This window comes from Herpailurus yagouaroundi, unplaced genomic scaffold, assembly GCF_014898765.1.
Source record: "Herpailurus yagouaroundi ecotype Mexico unplaced genomic scaffold, PumYag 28, whole genome shotgun sequence".
Lineage (NCBI taxonomy): Eukaryota > Metazoa > Chordata > Mammalia > Carnivora > Felidae > Herpailurus > Herpailurus yagouaroundi.
Window position 1 is genome coordinate 159,088,701 of NW_024412376.1, and position 24,622 is coordinate 159,113,322.

Genomic DNA, 24,622 nt, shown 5'->3' on the forward strand with positions numbered 1-24,622 from the left:
ATTTATACCCAGAACTCAGCTTTAGTGATCATTTATTCCCATATGCCCTGGCCAGGGTTGGGGTAAGGTAAGCATCACCTGGAAGTGTGGGCTCTAGATAATGTATTGTGTCTAGTTCTTTTTTTTTTTTTAACGTTTATTTTTTTATTATTGAGAGACAGAGCATGAGCATGGGAGGGGCAGAGAGAGGAGGAGACACAGAATCTGAAGGAGGCTCCCTGCTCTGAGCTGTCAGCACAGAGCCCGACGTGGGGCTGGAACTCACAAACCCAGTGAGATCATGACCTGCGCTGAAGTCAGACGTTTAACCAACTGAGCCACCCAGGCGCCCCGTATTGTGTCTAGTTGTAAAGGTGTTTTGTTTCTTGTTTTGCCTGCTTTAGCGTTTCCACTGGCGACACCGCTGGTAGAAAGTATACAGACTTTCTTGCAGTGTGATCGACCTAAATGCTGCCTGGTGTGAAACTGACTCCCCATTGCCTATTCTTTCCATATATTGAGATGAGTGGATTGGGTAATTTCAGGTTGAACATATATGTGACAGGTACAGTTTTATTTAAAAGCAGTTAATGTAAATCATATGAAATTGTGTTTTACCTTTCTGTAAAACTTATTTTGTGTTTCAGATCAGGAATGTTGGAGTCTGGTATTGACCGAATTATTTCTCAGGTTGTGGATCCAAAGATCAACCACACGTTCAGACCTCAGGTGGAGAAAGCTGTGCATGAGTTTTTGGCCACCCTAAACCACAAAGAGGAAGCAAGTGGCAGCACAGCCCCTGATGATGAGAAACCAGACTCTTCCGTCATTACACAAGGTGCTTTGCTTTTACTCTTGGTCAGTTCCTTTGCTTTGCTTCTTGAACTGGGTATCAAGCTAGGGATATAATTATCAATTTTGTTCCTTGGCTACTCTAGTGAAATTGTATTTATTTCAAATATCACATTCCTCAACTGATAGAACATTTCTTTTTGAGATTAATGCAAAATGGTAGACATTTTCCTGACGTGTTGGCTGTGTGTATGTGTGTGTGTTTCAACTGAGGGAATAATTAATATAACCGAAGAGAATTAGACTATTCTCAGGTTTGCATGGTGCCTTTCCTATGACACAGTGTTAGAACAGTAGAGGATTTAGAATGTTCTCGGTGTTAGCATTGGTATCCGAAAGTCTAAAAGAATATGAATGGTCTGGGGGCGCCTGGGTGGCTCAGTCGGTTAAGCATCCGACTTCGGCTCAGGTCATGATCTCACGGTCCGTGAGTTTGAGCCCCGCGTCGGGCTCTGTGCGGATAGCTCAGAGCCTGGAGCCTGTTTCAGATTCTGTGTCTCCCTCTTTCTCTGACCCTCCCCTGTTCATGCTCTCTCTCTCTCTTGGTCTCAAAAATAAATAAATGTTAAAAAAAAATTAAAAAAAAAAGAATATGAATGGTCTGCACAGCATACGTGTCTTATAAAGATGAGAGCGTCTTGTAGCATCGATTCATCAGAGGGGCTTACCTTCTGCATAAGTTTTTTCTAATGCTCATCTTTCCCTCAAAGGTGTCCCAGTGCCTGGACCCAGCGCTAATGTAGCCAATGACGCCATGTCAATCTTGGAAACCATAACTTCTCTTAACCAAGAAGCTAGTGCAGCCAGAGCTTCAACAGAAACATCAAACACCAAGACCAGTGAGAGAGTGTCCAAAAAACTCCCATCTCAGCCCAGCACTGACACTAGTACTGAGAAAGAGAGAACTTCAGAGGACATGGCTGACAAAGAAAAGTCTACACCCGACTCTGCAGGGGAAGGACAGGAAACAGCCCCCAAGTCTGAAGAATTAAATGATCTCCCTTGTCCAGTTGAGGAAATTAAAAATCATACAAAAGAGAGTAATAGTTCAATTCTGCTAAATAAGGATGCTCAACAGGAAAGCATTGACCAAAAAAATAAATCAACGGACAAAGGTGAAAAGAAACCAGAGAGTAATGACAAAGGAGAAAGGAAGAAAGAAAAGAAGGAAAAGACTGAAAAGAAGTTTGACCACCCAAAAAGGAGTGAGGACCTACAAAAAGCGAAAGAAGAAAAGCAAGCAAAGGAAAAAGAAGTAGAGTGTTCAAAACTCCCGTCAGAAAAGAATAGTAATAAAGCTAAAACCATTGAAGGGACAAAAGAAGGTATATAAAAACTTGCAAAAATCTACAGTTTACAGATCAAAGACTGTCAGTTGTGGGGGGGGGGGTCAAATTTTTTTGACCTGTATTTAATGCAGAGTATTTTAAACGTAATTTAGGAATTGGGTGCTGAGTTTGTTCTTATAACATGACTTATCTTTGTGTTTTATTTCCTCGTTGAAGATTGCTCTTTGATAGATTCTGATGTGGATGGACTTACAGACATCACAGTTAGCTCTGTCCATACCAGTGACCTTTCATCTTTTGAAGAAGACACCGAGGAGGAAGTTGTAATGTCTGATAGCATGGAAGAAGGAGAGATTACGTCAGACGGTAAAGCATTTTACTTAATAACGCCTCTGGGAAGCTTCCTGGCGAGCATTGTTTGTATATTCACATGGCTATATCGTGAAAGACAGTGTGGTATACTGGCAAGAGCATGGGACTTTGTAGTTGGAAGATGTATTTCTGAGTCCCAGCTCCAAGGTTGTCTGTCTGAGCAAGCTTGGTAAGTTACTCCACAAGCCTTGGTTCTCCATCCTTGAACTCCATCCCGCAGGTTTATTAGAAGATGTAGAGGAGACAGTGTATATGACGGTGCTGTGGGTGTGGGTGTCTGTGGGTTTGTATGGGCGTTGTTGGGGGAGCACAGTCCCCAAGGCTGCTCACTTCTGACACCATTTGCAAAGTTGAGGTCTCCAAGCCTACCCTTAGGTTTGACGATTCTCCAGGAGGACTCCTAGAACTCACTGAAAGCTTTACAGTTCATGGTTGTGGTTTATTACAGTGAAGGGACACACATTCAGATCAGCCAAGGGAAGAGGCACACAGGCCAGAGTCCACAGAGCTTCCGGAAGCCCTTTCCCTGCGGGGTCACAGAGAGCATTACCTTCCTGGCATTGATGTCAGAAATATGTATATGGCTAATCGCCAACCAGGGAAGCTCACAGAAACCTTGATGTCCAAAATTTCTACTGGGACTCCATCATGGAGACATAACATCAGATCTTAATCTCCAGCCCCTCCAGAGGTCAAGCTGATATGCCATGGCCCAAAGCTACTGACCCAGATCATACCATGAGTTGATTTAGCTTGACCCAAGACCCCCAGGCAGACAAACACTTGTGTCAGACATGATATTCCACAGACTTAGAGATTACCTCCCAGAAGCTACGGGCAAGACCATACTTCTCTGTAGAGTTTGTTTTTCACCCAGCCCTTACTAAGCACTTACTGTGTTCCAGGCACTGTGTACTATTCTGTGTCCTAGCTCCTGTAATCCTCAACAATCCTGAGAAGTAGGTCCAGGTGAGGAAAGAGAGTCACCAAGAGAAGGTGTCCTGCCTAGGGTCACGCAGCTATTGAGCTCCGGTGTCAGTTTCAACCCTGGTCTGGGCTTCTGACCAACACTTTGTGCTACTCTGTATCACGTGATTAAGTTCTGCTTACGACCTTTGTTAAAAATCAAATATTATTTGCAACTACTTGTAAGCAGCATTTTGTAAATTTGCCATGGGCTTTTGGATAGGACACCTAGAGAGAAAATCCTAGAGGAGAAAAAGTAGAAGCTTTTAGTTCCACCTTTTAATTTCAGTCCATCCCAGTTTGCATCCTTAGTATCCCCCTAAAACCGAAATGACCAGCCCAGAAAACAACATCAGGTATGCTTTTCATACCTCATTGTGAGGTCAGTTCCCTAGGCCCTGTGTATGATGGATATCACTCATCCTGTGTGTACCCCACTTTCTGAAGCCTGACTAAAATTCTCATTCTAGGTGCTTTTGTGGGGCTTTCCACGTTTTTTCCTGGACAGGACTAGGTTTTATATGTCTGAGATCCAAGAAGTAAGAAGGTGACTGGTTGGAGAGTACTAAGTGGTAGAAATGAAGACCTTGTTTACAGGTTTTCTACTTCACTTGCTGTGTGGTGGGAAACATACCCACCTTCCTAGGGTAGAGGGCTTTTAGTACATACTTGGTGTGGGCCAATTATTGACTCTTGCCTCTTGCGTAGTGGGAGACTCTCAGGTGGTCATTAAAATCTCAAAATTAAAAAAAAATCTCAAGCCTACTTTAAAGTGTGGGTTCAAGTGAACTTGTTCAGTTTTACAGTGGCAAAGCCACGTCCGTACCAAGTCTACTGACGTACTAATGAGAATTAAGTATTTGTCAGGGAACCCTGAATGGTGACAGGGTCTAATTTTTTTTTGCCTTCTTTATGTGTGAGAAGCTCGTTGGAAGAAGTAAATTTCGATATGGATGGGATGATAGCCTTTAAAAATGTTTATTTCTGATTTTTTTGCATCCTGATATTTTCCATTGGGCTGACAAACGCACTTGAACTATATTGATAACTGCTTTTGTTGCTTGATGTTGATCAAGCATGGTGTCGACTTCATTGGTAATTCACAGAGGCACTCCTCTTTCTTTTGGCTTTCTTCCAGATGAGGAGAAGAACAAGCAGAACAAAACAAAAACTCAAAACAGCGACCCCAGTGAAGGAAAAGCAAAAAGCGTGCGGCACGCTTATGTTCACAAACCATATCTTTACTCAAAGTATTATAGCGACTCTGATGATGAACTTACCGTAGAACAACGACGCCAGTCTATTGTAAGTCAGATTCGATCTGTCGCTATTTTAACCTGTCACATCAGGTTGACAAACCTGGCTAGTCTGTGTGCAAGGTCTGGGCAGCAGACAGAACCATGACATGGAGGTTCTGTCTTCAGCAGCCTGTCATTTAGGCAGAACAGACATAAACGTGTGACGTAGGTGTTTGTGTCATTATGCTTAATAGTGAAAACCGGGCAACAAGTGTTTCACAGTATAGAAATGTTTGAATCAAGTGTGGATCCAGCCCATACAAAGATAGGATGTGCAGCCATTAACATAAGATTCAGAGGAAAGTGCAGGTGGGTGGTTGAGTTGGTTAAGTGTCAGACTTCAGCTCGGGTCACGATCTCGCTGCTTGTGGGTTCGAGCCCTATGTCAGGCTTTGTGCTTGGAGTCTGGAGCTTGCTTCACGTTCTGTCTCTGTCTCTCTCTGCCCCTCCCTCGCTCATGCGCTCGCTCTCTCTTTTAGAAGTAAATAAACATTAAAAATTTTTATTTCAAAAAGAGAGAAGTGCAGTCTACAAATGTCCTAGGTACAAGATGTGTCATTGGATTAACAGCTTCTTAGAGAAAAAAATTTGCTACCTTATCATAGGTGTACGTCATTTGTAAGATGACTTACGGTTTTAGAAACATTAAAATATGGAGCTGCACATCTTAGAGCGAGGAAATGCTGTTACCTACGATGGTCATTTGAAGGAGGTGGAAATGCTGATAGTTGCTTATCTCTGAGAAGTTTGCTTCATCAGAGGTTATACCAATGCTTAGGGTTTTTGGCCCTCTGAGACTTGGAGTTCTGGCTGGAAAAGGGTGGGGGGCGTACCCCACGATGACCAGATTCTTGTTTTTTTATTTTATTTAATTTCTTTTTTTTTTTTTTTTTTTTATACTTGACAGAGAGAAAGACACATCATGAGCGAGGGAGGGGCAGAATGAGAGAGAGAGACACAGAATCCGAAGCAGGCTCCAGGCTCTGAGCTGTCCACACAGAGCCCGATGTGGGGCTCAAACCCAAAAGCCATGAGATCATGACCTGAGCCAAAGTCGGATGCTCAGCCGACTGAGCCACCCAGGCGCCCCTTGTTTTTTTAACATAGGATAGCAGAAAGTCCCATGTCCAAAACCTGGGTCCCAAGAGCATAACCCACAAGTCATATTTGTTGTAGAACTAGCCTGTCTCTTGAGTCTGCACTTCAGTTTCTCTTTTAAGAATAATTTAAAAATTTGAGGTGCCCGGGTGGCTCAGTCAGTTAAGCGTCTTACGTCGGCTCAGGTCGTGATCTTGCAGTTTTTGAGTTAAAGCCCCGCGTCGGACTCTATGCTCACAGCTCAGAGCCTGGAGCCTGCTTTGGATTCTGTGACTCCCTCTCCCTCTGCCTCTTCCCTGCTCACTGTCTCTCAAAAAGTAAATGAATGCTTAAAAAAAATTTTTTTTAAGAATAATTTAAAAATTATTGTACACAGGAGATTTGCCTGTGTACATATGATGTACATTGGTGTTCATATATATTTTCACAGCCAGCCTTTTCATTGAAGTAACTGGTTTATTAAACCACCATTTCCCAAAATGATACCTTTCCTATTCCTTAAACTAATGGCAATCTGAAAGAGTAATGGAAAATTTTCTGATCTGTCTCTTCTGGTAGCTTCCAAATTATATAATGTGTATGCACCTTTGCAAAGCCCATTATTTTGTAAGAATATTTGAAGGGTAAACATACTTGTTTTCATTGTTTTTGCTTTTGCCTAATAGTTGGTCAGGATAATTGTGAACATTTTGTGGTTTTAGGCTAAAGAAAAAGAAGAGAGGCTTTTAAGAAGGCAAATTAATAGAGAGAAACTTGAAGAAAAACGAAAGCAGAAGGCAGAAAAGACAAAGTCTTCAAAAGCTAAGAGTCAAGGTATAGGAGGTGTTAACTTTAATATTTTAAATTATCTTGTATACTCCATTATTTTCTAGATATTCATATTACTTATGAGATGATATAAAATGATCTAAATTGCATCTCAATAAAGCTGTTGTATTAAAACAAGTATTCTTAAATATGGAAGGTGTTTTGTTTTTTTTTTTATTCTGATGTATCACTTTTTAAATTCTATTGCTGTATCTAAGTTATACATTCTGTCAGGTACCAGCTTATACAGCTCTCATTAGCAATTTATTTTCCAGCCATTTTGGAATGAATTATCACTGGAGAATGGATTGTTTGCATGTGAGTAATCAAGCCTTGCTGGTGATATTAGTGGAATTAATCTGTGCTTTTTTGTTTACTAAAGTGTCAGACATTTATCTGGAATATTTCATTGAACAAAATTGAACTTTCTCTGGGCACTGATCCTTTGTAGCATACAAAAAAAAAAAAAATACACACACATAAGCATTTGAAATAAAAAAGCTAAGACTTGTCCATCTAAAATATTACTTTTCTTCTAGTACAACTTAAGGATATTAAAGCCATTCAGCACTTTTACATTGATCAGAAATTCTCAATGAAAAATAAATATTACACTGTTTATAAATTCCATTCTAAAGTACAGCTTATTGATATTGCTTCTTTCCTAGGCAAAAATAGTGTGGACTTAGAAGAATCATCAACAAAGACTTTGGAACTGAAAACCCCCAGAATTAAAGAAGTCCTTAAAGAGCGGAAAGTATTAGAGAAAAAGGTAGCCTTAAGCAAAAGAAGAAAGAAAGATTCAAGGTACATGTTCTATCTGGCAGTGCTCCCATTATAACTTTCCCCTGCCATACTTTCAGAAGGGAGGCATTGGCAGTGACAGTAAAGAACCTTACCTTGAAAGTGTGTGTTATTGTTGCACATTATGAGAACCATGGGGGTTCAGAACTCTTTATATCCTCATTCCTTGTGTTAGTATCTCTACTGTAAAGTCGTGTGTTTTAATGTTTTTGGGAGAGGGGGGCCCGGAACTTTTTCATAATCTGATGGCAGTTTCGGATCTCCCCAGAAAAATGCATGTGTATAAACACACAGTTGTTTTGAGAATTTCAGAGTTTATGGACCCTCTAGAATACTCAGGAAGTATCCCTACAGTGCCACTTAACCACTTATTTATAGTGACTGCATCCATTTTCTAGTCTTGCTAGGCATTCCCTTCAACAGTGTCTCATGCTTCTCCCCGTAAACCAGAGGGCTGAACCAAATGCTTATCTGTCATTGCACTGTCATAGTGAATTCTATAAGAATTAGAAAGCCAAAGAGACTCTGAAAGTGGCCTGAAGCCCCATGAGCCATAGCTACAGTCAAGTTGCATTATGTACATTTGTCACAGACTTGGATTTAGCTGAACCAGTAATTAATCTTACTGAGAAATTCTTATATTTTATTCAAATTAAGCTCATATATGACTTTTTCTTCCCACTTAGGAATGTTGAAGAGAATTCTAAAAAGAAACAGCAATGTGAAGAAGATTCCAAAGAAACTCTCAAGACAAGTGAGGTATGTCTGAATTAATAAAACCCATTTTAAATGTGCTTTTGTTAGATAAAGGCCATTCAGTCCTTCGGAGTAAAACTTGGAATGCAATTTGATCTTTTCCCAGTTAGAAAAAAAATATATCACCTTCAGCATTCTTGAACCCCCATCTTATTATGACCTGAATTCCTCATTTTGACCAAGTTGATTCATGTGATCTTTTATCCAAGTAATAGCTACTTTTCTACTTTCCTTTCCCTCATTCCCCAGCCCCCCACCCTCTTTTGTTATATTAGCAATAGCAAAATTGCCCGTAATGATAATGGAAAAGAAAGAGGGTAGCTAAAATCCCTTCTCCAGGGCAGATTATTCACTTCATTCTCCTACATTCCTCCACAAATGTACATAATTTTGTAGAGTGGGTGTAATCTTGCAAAATGATTTTAACATTCCCTCTTGCTCATTTCATGTTACCTTGTAAGTTTCTAGTTATTATATTTAATGACTGCATAGGGTTGTATTGAATAGATAGACCGTAACTTAAGCATTCCCTTATAGTTGAGCACTTAGATTACTTCCAAGATCCGACCAATGTAAGTACTGAAAGTATGTTTAATGAATACATTTTTTCCCCCTGTTTGGATTATTTTCTTGGGATAAACTTTTGCTTTCACTGGATTCAAATCCTTATTTACTCTGCCATATTTATAATTCTATAGCCAAACTATCTTTTTTTTTTTTTTTTTTTTTTTTGAGCAGACTCCACGCCCAACCTAGGGCTCAAACTCACGACCCTGAGATCAGGAGTTTCACGCTCTACTGTCTGAGCCAGCCAAGCACCCCTATACCGAAACTATCTTCACATTTCCAAGGGAAAACTAATAATTTAGTGATTATTTATTCATAGCCAGTTAATAATCTTGATTTCTTTATTCAGAAATTAGAGGCATATTTATAAGTATATCCTGATGTTTTAATGGCATACTTTAAAATATTTAACTTCATTTTGTGATAAATTTCTTTTAAAAATGACTTCATAAAACTTTGTTCATATAAACTGGTTGAAGCTTACTGTAAAATTAGGCAATAAAATCCTTGTTCTTTCTTTGAGGAATTTCACTTTAAAGTGTTTTTTTAAGATCTTTCTGTGTCCTACTCCTGAATCTGTAGAAGTGCATTAATCTTTGTGTTAAATTGTAAGAAGTTGCAGTGATAAACTAACCCAGAGACACAGATCTTCTGAGAACTTCAGCTCATTATTTGAATGAGAAATTATAGGTAGTGGTCAATGAGACTGTAGTATGTGTGGTCTGCGTTCACTGACTAACATTAATAATGTACTCGGTGCCATACTGTGGGACAGGGAGGAAGGGTCGGATGCTCTGGTCCATCATTGTCTTCCTTCGGATACATAAACGTACACGTGCTTGATATGTGATAAGGTTACTGTTACAGTGAGGTTCTGTGTGCATTTGAAACTTCCTAACTAGAATGTCCTTTAAGGAGCCTGAATTCATGAGGTTTCCACAAATCATTCAGGCTCCTAAATTAAAATGTAAGAAACCTTCATTTCAGTATAGAATTTTTAAATTGTCTTCATCATGTTGTGGAACTGAAAAGAACATTGAGCTCTCATTCATGCAGCTTATGTTTATTAGTGGCTGCTGGGTGTTAGTGAGCTTTAATGGTTTGGAGTTCAAGGAGGCCTCCCAAATGCAGGGACAGGTCTCAGGAGAGATAGCTGGTCTCTGCACAGATCTCTGCGGTGCAGTGGGAAGAGCCCTAGACTGCGAACGAATTCATCTGAAGTCGTTGGCCTGGGGACAAGGTCATCAATTCCCACTGAGCTTCGGTTTCCCGATGCACCAAGTGGGGTCACCAGTACCTACCACAGGCTGCTGGCGAGCTTAAGTGACATGTACACGTGACGGCAGTCAGCATATCGGGGGTACCCAAATGCTAAGTTTGATTTTAGTATTGCTCATATTTTACCTTTTTTTTTTTTTTTTTTAACAGCATGGCGAAAAGGAAAAAGTGTCCTCTTCAAAGGACCTGAAGCATGTTCACGCAAAAAGCGAACCAAGTAAACCTGCCCGGAGACTTTCCGAGTCGTTGCATTCAGCTGATGAAAACAAAAATGAATCCAAGATAGAGAGAGAACACAGAAGACGCACATCCACCCCCGTCGTGGAGGAAGGGGCACAGGAAGAGGCTGACGCAAGAGATGGGAAGAGGCAGGCAGAACGGTCAGAGGTTGGCACCGAAGAGCCCCAGAAACAGAAGAGCACACTTAAAAATGAAAAGCATCTAAAGAAAGATGATTCTGAAACACCACATGTGAAAAGCCTACCTAAGAAAGAGGCAAAGTCCTCAAAGGACAAACCTGAAAAAGAGAAGACTCTGTCAGAAGACAAAGTGTCTATGAAACATAAATATAAAGGTGACAGTCTGCATAAAATGAGTGAGGAGACGGAGCTTCACTCTTCTGAGAAAAGCTTAAAAGTGGATGAAAATACTCAAAAGCAAAGTCAGCAACCAAAACTGTCTTCGGATGATAAAACTGAACGAAAAAGTAAACATAAGAATGAGAGGAAATTATCAATTTTAGGCAAAGATGGGAAGCCAGTTTCTGAATATATTATAAAAACAGATGAGAATGTTCGTAAAGAAAACAAAAAAGAGAGACATGTTTCAGCCGAGAAAACTAAGGCAGAACACAAATCAAGAAGATCAAGTGATTCTAAAGTTCAGAAAGATTGTCTGAGTTCAAAGCAACACGGAATCCCATTGCAGAGAAGAAGTGACAGTTATTCAGAGGACAAGTGTGATATGGACCCAACTAATGTGGATAGTAATTCGAAACCAGAAGAGATGGTTCACAAGGAGAAGCGAAGAACAAAGAGCCTACTGGAAGAGAAGCTTTTGTTAAAGTCGAAACCAAAAAGTCAAGGCAAGCAGTTAAAAGTAGTTGAACCGGAATTACAAGAAAGTGTCGCGAAACAAGTGACCACTCCAAAACCAGATAAGGAGAAGAACGCAGAAGAGATCAACCCAGATAGACAGCGAAAGTCTAAAGTTGAAGACAAACCTTCTGAGGAAACTGGTGTAGAAGCTGTATCGGACAGTGCCGCTTCTTCACACGGGGTACAGAAGGACTCTTCGAGTCACAGAGCCAAGTTACCGTTAGCAAAGGAGAAATATAAGGCTGAAAAAGATTCAGGCCCCTCCAGACCTGAGAGGAAGTTATCAGATGGGCACAAAAGCAGAAGCTTAAAGCATAGCAGTAAGGAAGTGAGAAAAAGGGAAGAAAATAAATCAGATGACAAAGATGGTAAAGAAGTTGACAGTAATCACGACAAGGCCAGAGGGAATAGTTCGGTTATAGAAAAGAAATTGAGTAGGAAGTTGTGTGAAAACCGAAGAGGAAGCTTATCCCAAGAAATGACCAAAGGAGAAGAAAGATCAGCAAACACCTTGGGCACCACCAGTAGTTCCTCCATTCAGAGACCAAAAAGGAGTGGTGATACCACATCAATGCTTGAACAAGAGCCAATGGAAATTGAGTCCGAGCCAGCTGTTGAAAATGTGTCTGAAGCATCTAAAAGCCAAGACAACAGCAATACTATCTCTCAACAAGACATTGACTCTGAAAATGTTACGAAACAAAAAACCGCAGTCCCGGTTCTAAAGGATGAATTAAGAACTTCCACAGTAGACTCAAAAACAGCAGCTCCAGCCTGTAAATCAGGACGTGGAACAGGAGTTGTTAGTAATTCTGAAAAGCACGCTGACCATAAAAGCACCCTGACCAAGAAAGTGCATATCCAAAGTGCTGTGTCCAAACTGAACCCTGGGGAGAAAGAACCCATTCACCAGGGAACTCATGAAACAAATACAGACTCCGAAACTAGTCCTACACCGTTTCCTCGAGCCCCGTCCGACAATGACAGGGCACAAAAGAATTTGAAAAATACAACCAGACCCCCCGAAGAACATGCTGCCCAAGGAGATGCTGATCGTGTACATTCCCCAAATTTAGATCCTTCACCATCCTTAAGTTCAGTAACTGTCATGCCTCCAAAACAGTCTCCTGATTCGGACGTAATTCCTTTGGTTGACGGGAGGACTGTTTTAGAAGGCGACCCAGCCAGCCCCTCACTTGTGGAGCGCTCTGGTATTCCTAACACAAGTTTGACTGCTGGGGAATCACAAGTCCTTATGACAGGTGACAGCAAAGAAAGTGGGGCAGTTTCCACAGTAGATACACCGGCAAAAGCAAGCGTGGATAGCAAAAGACACATTCCAGAAGGTTACCAGCCCACTGTGTTGCACAGTAAGCAGGGACAAGTAAACATGCCTGTTGGTAGCAAGTTAACTGACACGAGGATGGAAAGTGAGAGTGTTAACGCAGAAGATGGCTTGATGGACGTGGCCAGGAAAGAAAGTGACTTAAGCACAGAGCCCAGTTCAAAGCAGACAGTGAGAGCTGTGCAAGAAAATGGCAAAAAGCATGGCGTCACTGTTGACCCAGTGCTCGGCACGCGGACAGACAAAGCTGCCGAGACAGTTGTGCTCAAGTGTAGTAGTGGCCCAGGTGAAATAGAAAACACATCAGTTGATGTTGAAAGAAGGACTGAAAACAGCGAGGTGGACACCAGTGTTGGATGTAATGCCACTTCCCCAGTTTTGCAGCAAAGGAGTGGAAATGCTGAGGGTGTGACTGCCGGGCCTGGCAGAGCAGAAAAGTCTTCTTGTGCCACTAGTTCCGAAGGGAAGGGCGAAGGTGTTCCCTTCAATACCGTGAAGGCGGGGGATGCTACAACCACGTCCTCAGAAACAGGACAGGGTGAGGTGGCTGTGCCCTGCATGAGCATTGAGGCAGACGAAGGCTTCGTAGCAGGTGTCTGCTCTGGAAACAGTCCCCTTCACGTCGGGGCAGAAGCCAGCGAATGCACTGTCTTCGCGGCGGCCGAAGAAGGCGGAGGCGTTGTCACAGAAGGGTTTGCCGAAAGTGAAACCTTCCTCACAAGCACCAAGGAGGGAGAGAGTGCAGAGTGTGCTATGGCCGAATCCGAAGAAAGGGCAGCAGACCCCGTGACTGCTCACGCAGTAACAATTGAAGACAATGTCAACAGTGGGGTGACAGAAGAGAAAGATGATGCTGTCACCAGTGCCGGCTCTGAAGAGAAGTGTGACGGCTCTTCACGTAGTGCGTTGGAAATGGCAGAAAGAACTGTCACCTTTATCAGTGAGGTTGAAAGCGATGGCGCGGTGACAAGTGCTGGGACAGAAGTAAGGGAGGGCTCCTTAAGCAGTGAGGAGGTGGATGGGTTCCAGAGAAATGTGACAAGAACGGGCCCCAAAAAAGAAACCGAGGGGACTGTGACATGCACCGGAGCGGAAAGGAGAAGCGCTGCTTTTGTCATGTGCTCCGTCACAGGCGCAGAGCGACAGGAGGAGCGTGTGGTTACAGGCGCAGCTGTGGCCCTGGCGGGTAATGACGCGCCACCAGGAACCAGCGCCCCCCAGGACGGAGACGCTTCTGTGAATGACGGCACGGAAGGTGAGAGTGCCGTCACCAGCACTGGGATAACAGAAGAAGATGGAGAGGGGCCAGCCAGCTGCACAGGCTCGGAAGAGGGCAGCGAGGGCTTTGCTCTGAGCTCTGAATCAGAAGAAAATGGAGAGAGCGCAATGGACAGCACGGTAGCTAAAGAAGCCACTAACGTGCCTTTGGTCGCCGCTGGCCCATGTGACGACGAAGGCATTGTAACGAGCACCGGCGCAAAAGAGGAGGACGAGGAAGGTGAAGGTGTGGTGACCAGCACCGGAAGGGGAAATGAAATCGGGCATGCGTCCACCTGCACCGGGGCAGAGGAGGAAAGCGAGGGGGTATCGATTTGCGGAAGTGCCGAAGAAGGGGACGGTCAGATTGGTACTGCGGCAGGGTGCGTGGGAGCTGAGGCCGGAGCCACCGTCACCAACGCCAACGAGAGCAGTGTTGACAGCTTGAGCGGTGCGGAGAAAGGCATGAAAGATCCGGAGATCTGCTCCAGCGCCAAAGGCGTCGTGGAAAGCAGCGTGACCAGTGCAGCTTCAGGGAAGGGTGACGTGGCCCCAGTTCCCGGAGGTTGCGAGGCTCCCATGACCAGTGCAGCTTCAGATCACAGTGACAGTCTGCTCACCAGGAAGGAAAAAGTGGACGACACCACTACTTCCACTGGCTTGGTGGGGGGCAGTTACGAGGCACTCAGGTCGGGTGCAGGCCCACAATGTGAAGCTGGGCACATGTCGCCTGGTGGGAAGGAAGACGAAGGAATCATCACCTCTGGGGAAAATGAAGAGTGTGATGGCCTTCTGGCCACTACAGCCAGTGACACCATTACCAACCCAGCTGGCGTAGCTGGGGGCAAAAGTCCAGGCAAAGGCTTGCTGATTTCCACCAGCACGACAAACGATTGCACCCTTCAGCTAAGCACAGTTGCTGATGTACAGGAGGGTCATTCAAGCGCACTGAGAGGTGGGGCAGATGGGGAAGGTGCCGGCATAAACGGGGAAGAATTCGAGGCCCCCATGCCCAGTGCGGTGTCAGGTGAGAGCCAGCTGGCTGCCGTGAGAAATGAGGACAAAGACGAGTGTGCCATGATTTCCACGAGCATCGGCGAAGAGTTCGAGGTGCCGATTTCTAGCGCGACGACCCTCGCATGTGCCGAAAGTCAGCCGCCGGCGGCCGCGGCGGAGGAGAGTGCCAAAGGCGCCGGCTCGGCGAGCGCCGACGACTTCGAGGTGCCCATGCCCAGCGCGCCCACGCAAGCTGAAAGCCCCCTTGCCTCGACCAGCAAGGAGGAGAAGGACGAGTGCGCGCTCATCTCCACCAGCATAGCGGAGGAGCGCGAGGCCTCCGTGGCAGGCGCGCGGCCCGCCACCGCCCTGGAAGAGAAGGACAGCAGTGCCATCATCTCCACCAGCTCGGGGGAGGACTGCGAGGGCCCCGTGTCCAGTGCCGCCCCGCGGGAGGAAGGCCACCCCTCGGCCGTGCGAGCGGAGGAGGTCGGCGACACCGCCATGATTTCCACGAGCACCTCCGAAGGCCGCGAGGCGGTCATGCGGGGTGCTGTCCCACGGGATGATGAGCGGCCCGCCGCTGCAAGGACAGAGGACTCCAGCGACACGGCCATCATCTCCACCAGCACGGCCGAGTGCGTGCTGCTTCCTGCCGGCCTCGACAGGCACGAGGAGAGCCCGCTGACCGCCAGCGTCACCGACAGAAAAGACCCCTCGGCGGCCAGGAGGAGCCGGGGCGAGGCCCCGACGCCCAGCCCGATGGCTGCGAACAGCCCTCCACACCCAGCGCCGCCGCCAGGGGCCAGAGCCATGGGCCCCGAGGACCGTCCCTGCGAGGTGCCACTGGCAGTGACAGAACGGAGCGAGAGCCCTTCGCCCCTCATCGGCGTGGCAGAGAGGAGCACGTGGCCGAGCTCCATTCAGAGAGGGCGGGGGGGCCAGGGGGCCGCCGCGGCAGGGCATGACACCTGTTGGGCAGGGAGGGGCGAGCAGAGGGGAGCGGGCACACCCGAGGATGGACAGGGGCGGACGGCCGGGGACGCCTCCCTCGGGAGCCGCTGTTTGCCGGCAGTGAGTCCTGGTGCCGGGAGGGCCGACAACCTGCCTCCTGTCCCAGACGCTGCAGCGCAGCCGCCCTCTCCTGGGCACTGTGGGGCGGCCGACCCCGGGAAAACCACCACCAGTGAATGTGTTAATGGCCGAGAGTCAGAAACTGGTCCTTCCCACGGGGCGCCCCTTCCAGCTGCCTGTGCTGTAGCTCCGTCGGCTCCAAGACATGAGCAGGACTTGACCGTGACAAGTGACCACAACGGCGGACGGACAATCCAAGGGTCCAGTGAGAAAGCAGGAGACGGTAGTGGCATGAGGAAATCATTCCAGGAGGAAAGAGACCTCAAGGTCATTGTTCCTCCTGAGGAGAATTTGCACGATATAGGTGAGACTCTCCCTAATTGCACATACTAGTGTTTTACAAAGGTGATTGCACGTAGAGTATGTTTAAAACCATCTTTCAAAAGGTGGTTTTGCTTCCAGGATGTCACAAAATAGCTTCTCAAGTAGGAAGATTGAGCTCAGAACCATGGGTTTAAAACACAAAACCTTAGACCCGTTTCTCATGTGCCAGGAGAGCAGAGGCAGGAAGCTGGGGGAGGGGAGGTCAGCCACCCGTGTGTGATGTGCATGACTGCTGCAAGCTACTAAACCTTGAAGCCTCGGGTTTTTGTCAAAATGAACACTACCTTACAACAGCCCTGTGAAGTGAGCATTTTCTTATCACTCCATTTACACATGAGAAAATAGGTTCAGAGAGTTTAAATAACTTGCATGGTACTTAGGGCCCTTTAGAAAAAAATTACTTCCGAGCCTTAGTTTTCCATCGTATAAAAGGCGGATAATAGTGCAAAAACAAACACGACTCAGCCCTCATCTAACGTCCTATAGATTTGCGATGAGTGTCAGTTCAGTCCGGCTGGCTACTTGTCATCAGGGGAGCACAGTATTTTTTAACGGAGTTTTTCATTCAGGTAAAGTGAGCTTCTGGTTTGGAATTTGAAAGACAAAAAGAAACGTGTTCCTTCCTGACAGATCTCAGAGAGTAGATGTTGGTAGAAACAGTTGGTAACTTTCAAAGGGGTAACCTTTAGGCTCAGTCATTCACTGTGCCATCCGACTTGGGACACCCTGTGCCAGCCACGACTGTGCTGGGCTTTGGGGAAGGGGAGCAGCTGTGAATCCGGCTTTGCATTTTAAGTAGGCAGGGACGCTCTGATGGCAGGCGCTTGGATGCTGTGGGAACTCAAAGGGACGTCGTGGGCTGGACCTGAGGGAGTCAGGGACGTCGACTTCTTTTCTGTGGGTGTGTGAATTAGAGTGTTCTGGACTTTTAAACTGCAACAGCCCTTAGATGTCATCAAATACAGCCTTAGGAAGCTGAGGCCAATAGATTGAGTCCTGTTCATTATAGGGACTTAAGGGGCATTAAGAAGTGTTCCAAGGGTTGAAATAAGGGACTTGAAATTTTTCCATTGCTTTTTGCCTGGGAAAATTGAGTGTTCTGCCAATTTTGTTTATTTTTGACAGAAAGACAGAGAATGAGTGGGGGAGGGGCAGAGAGAGGGAGACACAGAATCCGAAGCAGGCTCCAGGCTCCGAGCTGTCAGCACAGAGCTCGACAAGGGGCTTGAACCCACAGGCCACGAGATCATGACCTGAGCCGAAGTCAGACACTCAACTGACTGAGCCACCCAGGCGCCCCAAGTGTTCTGCAACTTTTTATGCATTAACCATTGCTACAGTCTGCTACTCCTTTCTCCCCTGCTTTGTTTCCCTGAAGGAACAAGATAGAAGAGGTTTGGGGCGCCTGCGTGGCTCAGTCAGTTGAGCGGCCAACTTCGGCTCAGGTCATGATCTCATGGTTCGTGGGTTCGAGCCCCGCGTCGGGCTCTGTGCTGACAGCTCAGAGCCTGGAGCCCGCTTCGGATTCTGTGTCTCCTTGTCTTTCTGCCCCTCCCCGCTTGTGCTCTGTCTCTGTGAAAAATGAATAAACGTTAGAAAGAAAAAAAAGTAGAAGAGATTTTTAGCAAGGAAAAGCCCGCATCCTCTTAGAGAAAGGAAGGATTTTCTTTGGAGGCTTCTGTGCGGGTGGATGAAAGAACTGGAGGCCACAGTCACAGAGGGACGAGGGTGAAAGAGGAAGGATCACAACAGGGATAGGACTGAGTCTTACCAGAGAATATGCCATTTTCTTTCCTTCTGCCTCCCGTTTTCCTAACTTTATTTTCAACTCTGCTGTGTCAGGGTGAAATAAGCAAAGTGAATCTGTTCATAAACATGTTCTTTGTTGAGAATATAGCTCAGCGGCCCAGAGTTTTTTCTTTTAGGGCCAAACTTGATGCAGAACACTGTAGAAAAATATTTGGAACTATCACGTCTCCAGAAATAATCTTCTGTTATTCTTTCTGGGCAGCCATCTTAACAGCAAGAAACGATTTCACCCCCAAACTTAGCAAACGACTCCTGCCTTTCAGCCACGATTTTTCACACGTCCTCCTTTTGTTGTTTTCTACTGACAGCAAAATAAAACAGCGGAGGAAGGGGTCACGGCAGGCTAGGGAGCAACATTGTTACCTTTTGATTCAGCATTTTTTTTTTTTTTTTTTTGCAAGCAAATTTTTAAGTTGGTTAACGGTTTGGCTTTCTTTAGGCACTGAAGAATCTCCGTCGAGTGTTTTGGGAGGATGGGCACTGAAAGGCAGCTTGAAAACTGAGGTATGGCTGACAGTTCAGTTCCACTGGGCTGCACGTGGTGTAAGTACTATCTCACCACGCGTAGACGTGTGCGTCCTTCAGCATCACACGGCTCCTGTTCCCACTGTACTTTGGACGTTTACACGTTGTCATGGTCGTGTCCTGTGCAAGGAAAGCTAATAATCTCAACACGTAGTGCCATCATCAGTTCCATGTACTCAAACCAGGAGTCACCTGCAGTCTCTCGGTGTCACCCTACATTTAAGCCATTGCCAGTTCCTACGCGTTCCATGTCCAAAATGTGACTTGAATCTCTGCAGCCGGATCTCACGGCCCCCTCTGAGTGTGTGAGACAAGGTAGCAGTAAGCACGGGAACGATGCACAGTGCAGAGGACGGTCAACTTACCAGCAGGAGCAATGGTGCGCAGACAGGAGGGCTTGCAAAGAAGACATTTGAGAGGTGGTTCACAAGCAGAGTAGGGGTTTACCAGAGGGGAACGAAATGGAAAAGAGCCTTGCAGACAAAGAAGTATGTTCTGGACGTGGAGCAGGAGGGCAGTTGTGAGCCCCAGACCCCGCAGTGGGGCGGGAATGGAGGCCTGACGAGGGAGGGGACGTGATGGGGGCAGGGGGTCGTCTTGTGTGTCGTATTACGGTGGCGTTTCACTTTTAAGGGGACAGGGCAACCACTGATGGATGAAATATGAGATTAGACTGACTTTCGTTTTCAAAGTTTGGCATGTGTTCGCTTTCAATTCTGCACAGACTTGAACGTGGTCTTTTATATTGTTACAAGATGCAAGATGCCTTCATTACCTTGAGGTTAGTCTTGCCTTCTTGTCATCAGAACCTCAGTTAACTTAGTGTTTTATGGTGCTTTGGACTTTTTAGACATTTGTACCATCAGAGGAAGAGAAAACCCAGGAAATTCTAGCAGCACCAGAAAGTCTGCATGGGAGACAGTCAAGTGGAGCAGGTAAGCCCTTTTAAGTGGTTGTCCATGTTACTGTTTTCCTGGTCTACAGTTTTTACTTTCTGTTGCAGCTTAAAATCAATAGCTGATTCATAATTATAAAACACAGGCTATATGAATTTTCCTCTCACTTTTTTTTTTTTTATTTTTAAAAAAAATTTTTTTTTCAACGTTTATTTATTTTTGGGACAGAGAGAGACAGAGCATGAACAGGGGAGGGGCAGAGAGAGAGAGGGAGACACAGAATCGGAAACAGGCTCCAGGCTCTGAGCCATCAGCCCAGAGCCCGACGCGGGGCTCGAACTCACGGACCGCGAGATCGTGACCTGGCTGAAGTCGGACGCTTAACCGACTGCGCCACCCAGGCGCCCCTCCTCTCACTTTTTAAAATAGGTTGGAGAGAGTTCTTTCCTATTTCATTTTTAGCATATACTCTTTCTTATTTTAGCATATACAGTTTCTCATCAAACTGACTCTTTGTCAGTTTCATGTAAGGTACTTGTTTAAATCTCTTCTTACCAAGTAAGTGTGCAAGGAGGCAAACTCTTGCTCTTTCCCCAGCACGTGGCTCCCTGCACCTTCCTGCCACGGAAGATGCTGTCACAGGTCCTTTCCAAAAGCTGGAAAGCTCGTGCATCCCTTCAAAGCTCTGCTTGTTGTCCCTTGGACTCTGGCTGGGCCCCAGCGAGCACAGAGCTGCTCCCGGCACGCACAGGCTCCTCCCGGCCTCTGTGCGCTGTCTCCAGGGTCCACTGCAGGCTTCGTAGGAGAGAGCCCCAGGATTTACAGCAGCTCCCAAACTCTGGTCTCGGGACCCCTTTCCATTCTTAAAAATTATTGAGGATCCCAGACAGCTTTTGTTACGTGGATGATACCCATTGGCATTTATCAAATAAGAAACCAAAACTGAGTTAATATCACCAGCTCACTATAGGTTAAGCACAAGTAACATTTTTTTCATGAAAAATAGCACATTTTCCAAAACGGCAAAATGTGCCAAGAAAAGTGACGTTGTTTTGCATTTTTGCAAATCTCTTTAAGTCTGGCTTTAATAGAAAGCAGTTGGTTACTCGGGGCTGTTTCTTTATTCAGTGTATTGCTGATGCTGTCTTGATTGAAGTATATGAAGAAAACCCAGCATCACACTTAAATGGTCGGCTTTTAATAGCATTTTCAGATAATTCTGGGAACATTACATGGCCTCTAGAAAACTCCATTGTGGACTCATGAATTTAAAAAGTTAATAACATCTTAGTGTGTTGACAATAGTTTGGACCTTGTGGACCCCTTGATGGAAGATCTCAGGAGTCCTAGGAGTCCTGGGACCACACTTCGAGAATCACTGGGTTAGGGAAATAGATATGAGAATGGTGACAATGGACAATTATTTCTGGTTTGTTTCTAATCAGTACTGTAACATCTCTTCTGGTTTGCACATCAACCAGGGAAAAAGATACTAGGAACTTGAGAGTATGTGACCAAATTTAAGTCTGTTCTTTTTTGTTTGTTTTTAAAAGTTGGAATGTCCATATAAGCCACGTAGAACGGTCAAGGCGATTTTGGTTGCAAGTAACAGAAACCCTACCAATGTTTATGGGGAATGTGTGCGCTCAGCATCTTAGGCAGTTCAGCTGCTAGAACAGAATTCCATAGACTGAGTGTTGAAGCGACATATTTATTTTTCATGGTTCTGGAGGCTGGAGGTCCAAGTTCAGGGTGCCAGCATGGTCAGGTTCTTGGTAAGGGCTCTCTTTCTGGTTACGTTCTCACATGTATGCCTGCAGAGAAGGAGATTTCCTACCTCCTCTGCTCTCCACAAGGACCCCACTCCCATCACAGTGTTCCACCTTCATGGTATTGAAACCTCCCAAAAGCCTCACCTCCAAATACTATCACACTGGGGACTAGGGTTTAAGTATATGAATTTGCGGGGGACTCAAACATCCAGTCCATAGTATTCACACAACTGCAAAGTTCAGGCAGAGCAAGATCTCGGAGCATGATGAGGTCCCCAAAGACCCAATTTCTTCCCTTTCCCTCAGCCCCCTACAGAGATAATTGCTTTCTCATTTGTGAGCCTTCAGAGAAATATCGTTGTCCTGTCATTCCTGGCCAAAATCCTGAGACTTACTCTGATTTCAGCTTACATACCTTTGTCCACTCTAAACTAACTGCTATGACCAGATGAATATGATTTGCTGGTTGACTCAAAGTGAATCAAGTGCTCTCTGTTCCTGGGGTAAGAGTAGAGTTAGTGTCTTTGGAAGCACGTAGTATCCGAGACCACAGTCTGAGTTCTTGGAGAAGGGGATAGGAGAGCAGCTGTTATATTTACTATGATGACCTTGGCTCTTTAAATTACTCCCCCAACAAACATTAGTAAGCGGGTTCCTTGTGAGTACCAAGGAAATGGAGGTGGAGAATGTGGTTCCTGTGCTCAGGGAGTTTGCAGAAGTAACTGCCAGTGAGGAAGGTTCTCTGTGTAAGAATACATGCATGACCGGTGGGGCTAGCTCTGCTGGGAGGGCCTTGGGGAGGGCCTGGCTTTAAGCTGAACCAGTCTCTCTCTCCCCTTTAATTATAGAAAGTAAGATACATAGAAGTGCATAGCAAGGTTTCCCACATTTCATGATACCCACCTTAAATACAATTCTGTATTTAAACAAAGATGAAATCATAGTATTTGTAGTGTTCTGTAATTTCTTTTTTAACTCAGTGTTAGCATATACAGATTGACTTCATTTGTTTTAACAGCTGAAAGTAGTCTGTAACGCATTTTCCCATTTGTTAGAGCTTTAGTGGTCTCCAGTTTTTATGGTTTTTACTATTATAAATAAAGCTGCGATGAACTTTCATAGGCATATAGTTCTGTGTTTCCCCCAAGTATTTCCATGAAAGAGAATCGAAGGGTCAAAGAATATAGAAGGTTTAAATTTCCGTAAGTGCTGGTCACTCCCCCTAAGTTGAAGCCAAATTATGGAAGGATGAGCAGGTGTGCATTAGGTAGACAAGGCGACGGAGGAGGACGGTGTGTTATGAGCAGTGTGTGTGGATCCTCACCCAGGACTGTCCAGAGTGGTCAGAACAGGGACCCTCCAAGGCAAAACCATCTGAAGGCACAGCCTCCAGAGTATGTGATCTCAAGAGCCTTATAAGCAGAAGTATCAAATAGTCCTCGGGGATCACCCCAAGACCTGAGAAGCTATTCATGGTGACATGTTAAAAACAGTGACTGGGGCGCCTGGGTGGCTCAGTCGGTTGAGCGTCCGACTTCGGTTCAAGTCATGATCTCACAGCTCATGGGTTCGAGCCCCGCGTCAGGCTCTGTGCTGACAGCTCAGAGCCCAGAGCCTGCTTCAGAATCTATGGCTCCCTCTCTCACTCTTTGTCCCTCCCCGGCTCATGCTCTGTCTCTCTCTCTCTCTCTCTCTCTCTCAAAAATAAATAAACGTTAAAAAAAAAAAAAAAAAGTGACTAATTTATCCAAAACCTAGATGCGTTAGTTAAAATTGGTCTGTATGTGTTAGAGTACAAATAATTAACATCCCCTTGTTAATTGTCAAGGTGTCGTTTTTGGATTCTGAAGTCTTTTTTCTCACAGTATAATCCAGATGACTTCACTGTGTTTAGGTACGATTCAATAAGAGATCTACTTACGTAAAAGGAAGTTGTTTAAAAGAAAAATGTGTGTTCTGTCATTGTTGAGTAGAAACAGTAGACCTTGTACTTCAAGTTTCCAGAGAATATAAATAGACCATTGCTGTTTGAAGGGATAGAATCAGACTTTTTGCTTGATGACATTATTTTTAAATGAACCCGTGTCACTTTGCAAAGGTCTCCCTTTCTTCTAAGCTTCAGATCACCAACATAGTTAAATAGCTGCAGCGATTTGATGGACCACTGCCATTATTATAAAAATGCAGACAACAATAATTCCTGGTTTTCTGGCATAATGGCAGACACGAATTGTAGAAAACAATTGGTCAGAATCTCATAGTTCACAAGGCAGCTAGGCCACTTAGCGGCATAGCCCCTACCTTACCCTTCTCAATTTGTTTCTCTGTGGTTCAGAAACCGTATTCGGTGTCCTTATTTCTCATTTTTGTTTTTGAACAGCTGGACCACAGGGGGAGCCTTTCTCAGTGAATGAATCACTTAACGTAAGTCACCGTCATGGTTTGGGTTTTGTCGTGGGGTCTGGTGTTCTGAGAGCAAATGTATAGGGGCGTCTCGCAGAAGGGCAGTCCTGTGCATTCTTCAGGAGACAGGAGGCTGCTTGTAATGTGCTCTCCACTCGAGAGCAGCACACTGACTGCCAGCCAGCGTTCAACTGTGTCCCCTGATGTCGTGAAATTTAGTTGTTTTCCTCAGAAGGAAAGGGTCTCCCTGAATTCAGCAGTACCGCGTGCTAGTGACTCCTTAGACCAGTGTCTTGAAGCATTTAAGGAAACAGAAGAAGGCCTGCGTACCTCAGACTAGGAAACTCACCTGGTAATTACTAATGCAATCCTTCAAAGAACTATGAACTTTCTATTTTTTATGAATGGTAGCAAGTTTGATCATTGGATTGCGGCGTCTGAAATTATCCTGGTGCTGTGGACAAAACCGTTTGAAAACTACAGGGCGTTTTATGTTTGGGGAGAGCTTTTCTGAAGATACTCAACTGTGATTGTCGTGCATACGTATTCTTTCCCAGCTGTGGCTGTCATAATCCCTTTTGTGCTGGGAAGAAATTTTATGTCTCTCTTAACGCACAAGGGACCTGATAGGGACCTGATATCTTACCAGGAGAGAACATTTTGTAAAATGCTTGCAAGTTGCAAAGAGACACGTTCTTGCCAGTGCCCCCAGAGAACTGGGGGAGCTCTGCACCAGCAGATATCAGAGGGCTAACTTCACCTCTTTGAAACATCCTGTATGGTAGCTGAAAACTCCTCCACAGTCAGCTGAGTGAGAAGGAAGAGAAAAAAGCCCACTGGGTTTGGTTCAGCTTTATCCTCCAAAAGGATTCCAAATGTGGAGGCCTCCACCCCGCCTCATTTCCCTGAGGCCCCCCGGCAGCTGCCTTTCCCCAGTGAGGGCATCACTGTCCTTTCCAAGTATTCATAAAGTTCTGTAGCTAAGATTTCGAATGTTG

The 24,622-nt window shown here is 45.2% G+C and overlaps 1 protein-coding gene across 1 annotated transcript in view; it reads left to right on the plus strand.

Annotated features, from left to right (window-relative positions):
- The first annotated feature begins 571 nt into the window (after positions 1 to 571).
- BOD1L1 (biorientation of chromosomes in cell division 1 like 1) overlaps positions 572 to 24,622 on the plus strand; it is a 41,923-nt gene continuing 17,872 nt past the window's right edge. Inside the window, exons 1-11 of the mRNA XM_040487828.1 lie at positions 572 to 817; positions 1,542 to 2,156; positions 2,337 to 2,486; positions 4,597 to 4,763; positions 6,556 to 6,667; positions 7,330 to 7,468; positions 8,152 to 8,224; positions 10,217 to 16,199; positions 18,468 to 18,532; positions 19,404 to 19,488; positions 23,602 to 23,645. Of these exons, the coding sequence (XP_040343762.1) occupies positions 634 to 817; positions 1,542 to 2,156; positions 2,337 to 2,486; positions 4,597 to 4,763; positions 6,556 to 6,667; positions 7,330 to 7,468; positions 8,152 to 8,224; positions 10,217 to 16,199; positions 18,468 to 18,532; positions 19,404 to 19,488; positions 23,602 to 23,645 (7,617 nt within the window). The 5' untranslated portion in view covers positions 572 to 633. The remainder of the gene's footprint in view (positions 818 to 1,541; positions 2,157 to 2,336; positions 2,487 to 4,596; positions 4,764 to 6,555; positions 6,668 to 7,329; positions 7,469 to 8,151; positions 8,225 to 10,216; positions 16,200 to 18,467; positions 18,533 to 19,403; positions 19,489 to 23,601; positions 23,646 to 24,622) is intronic.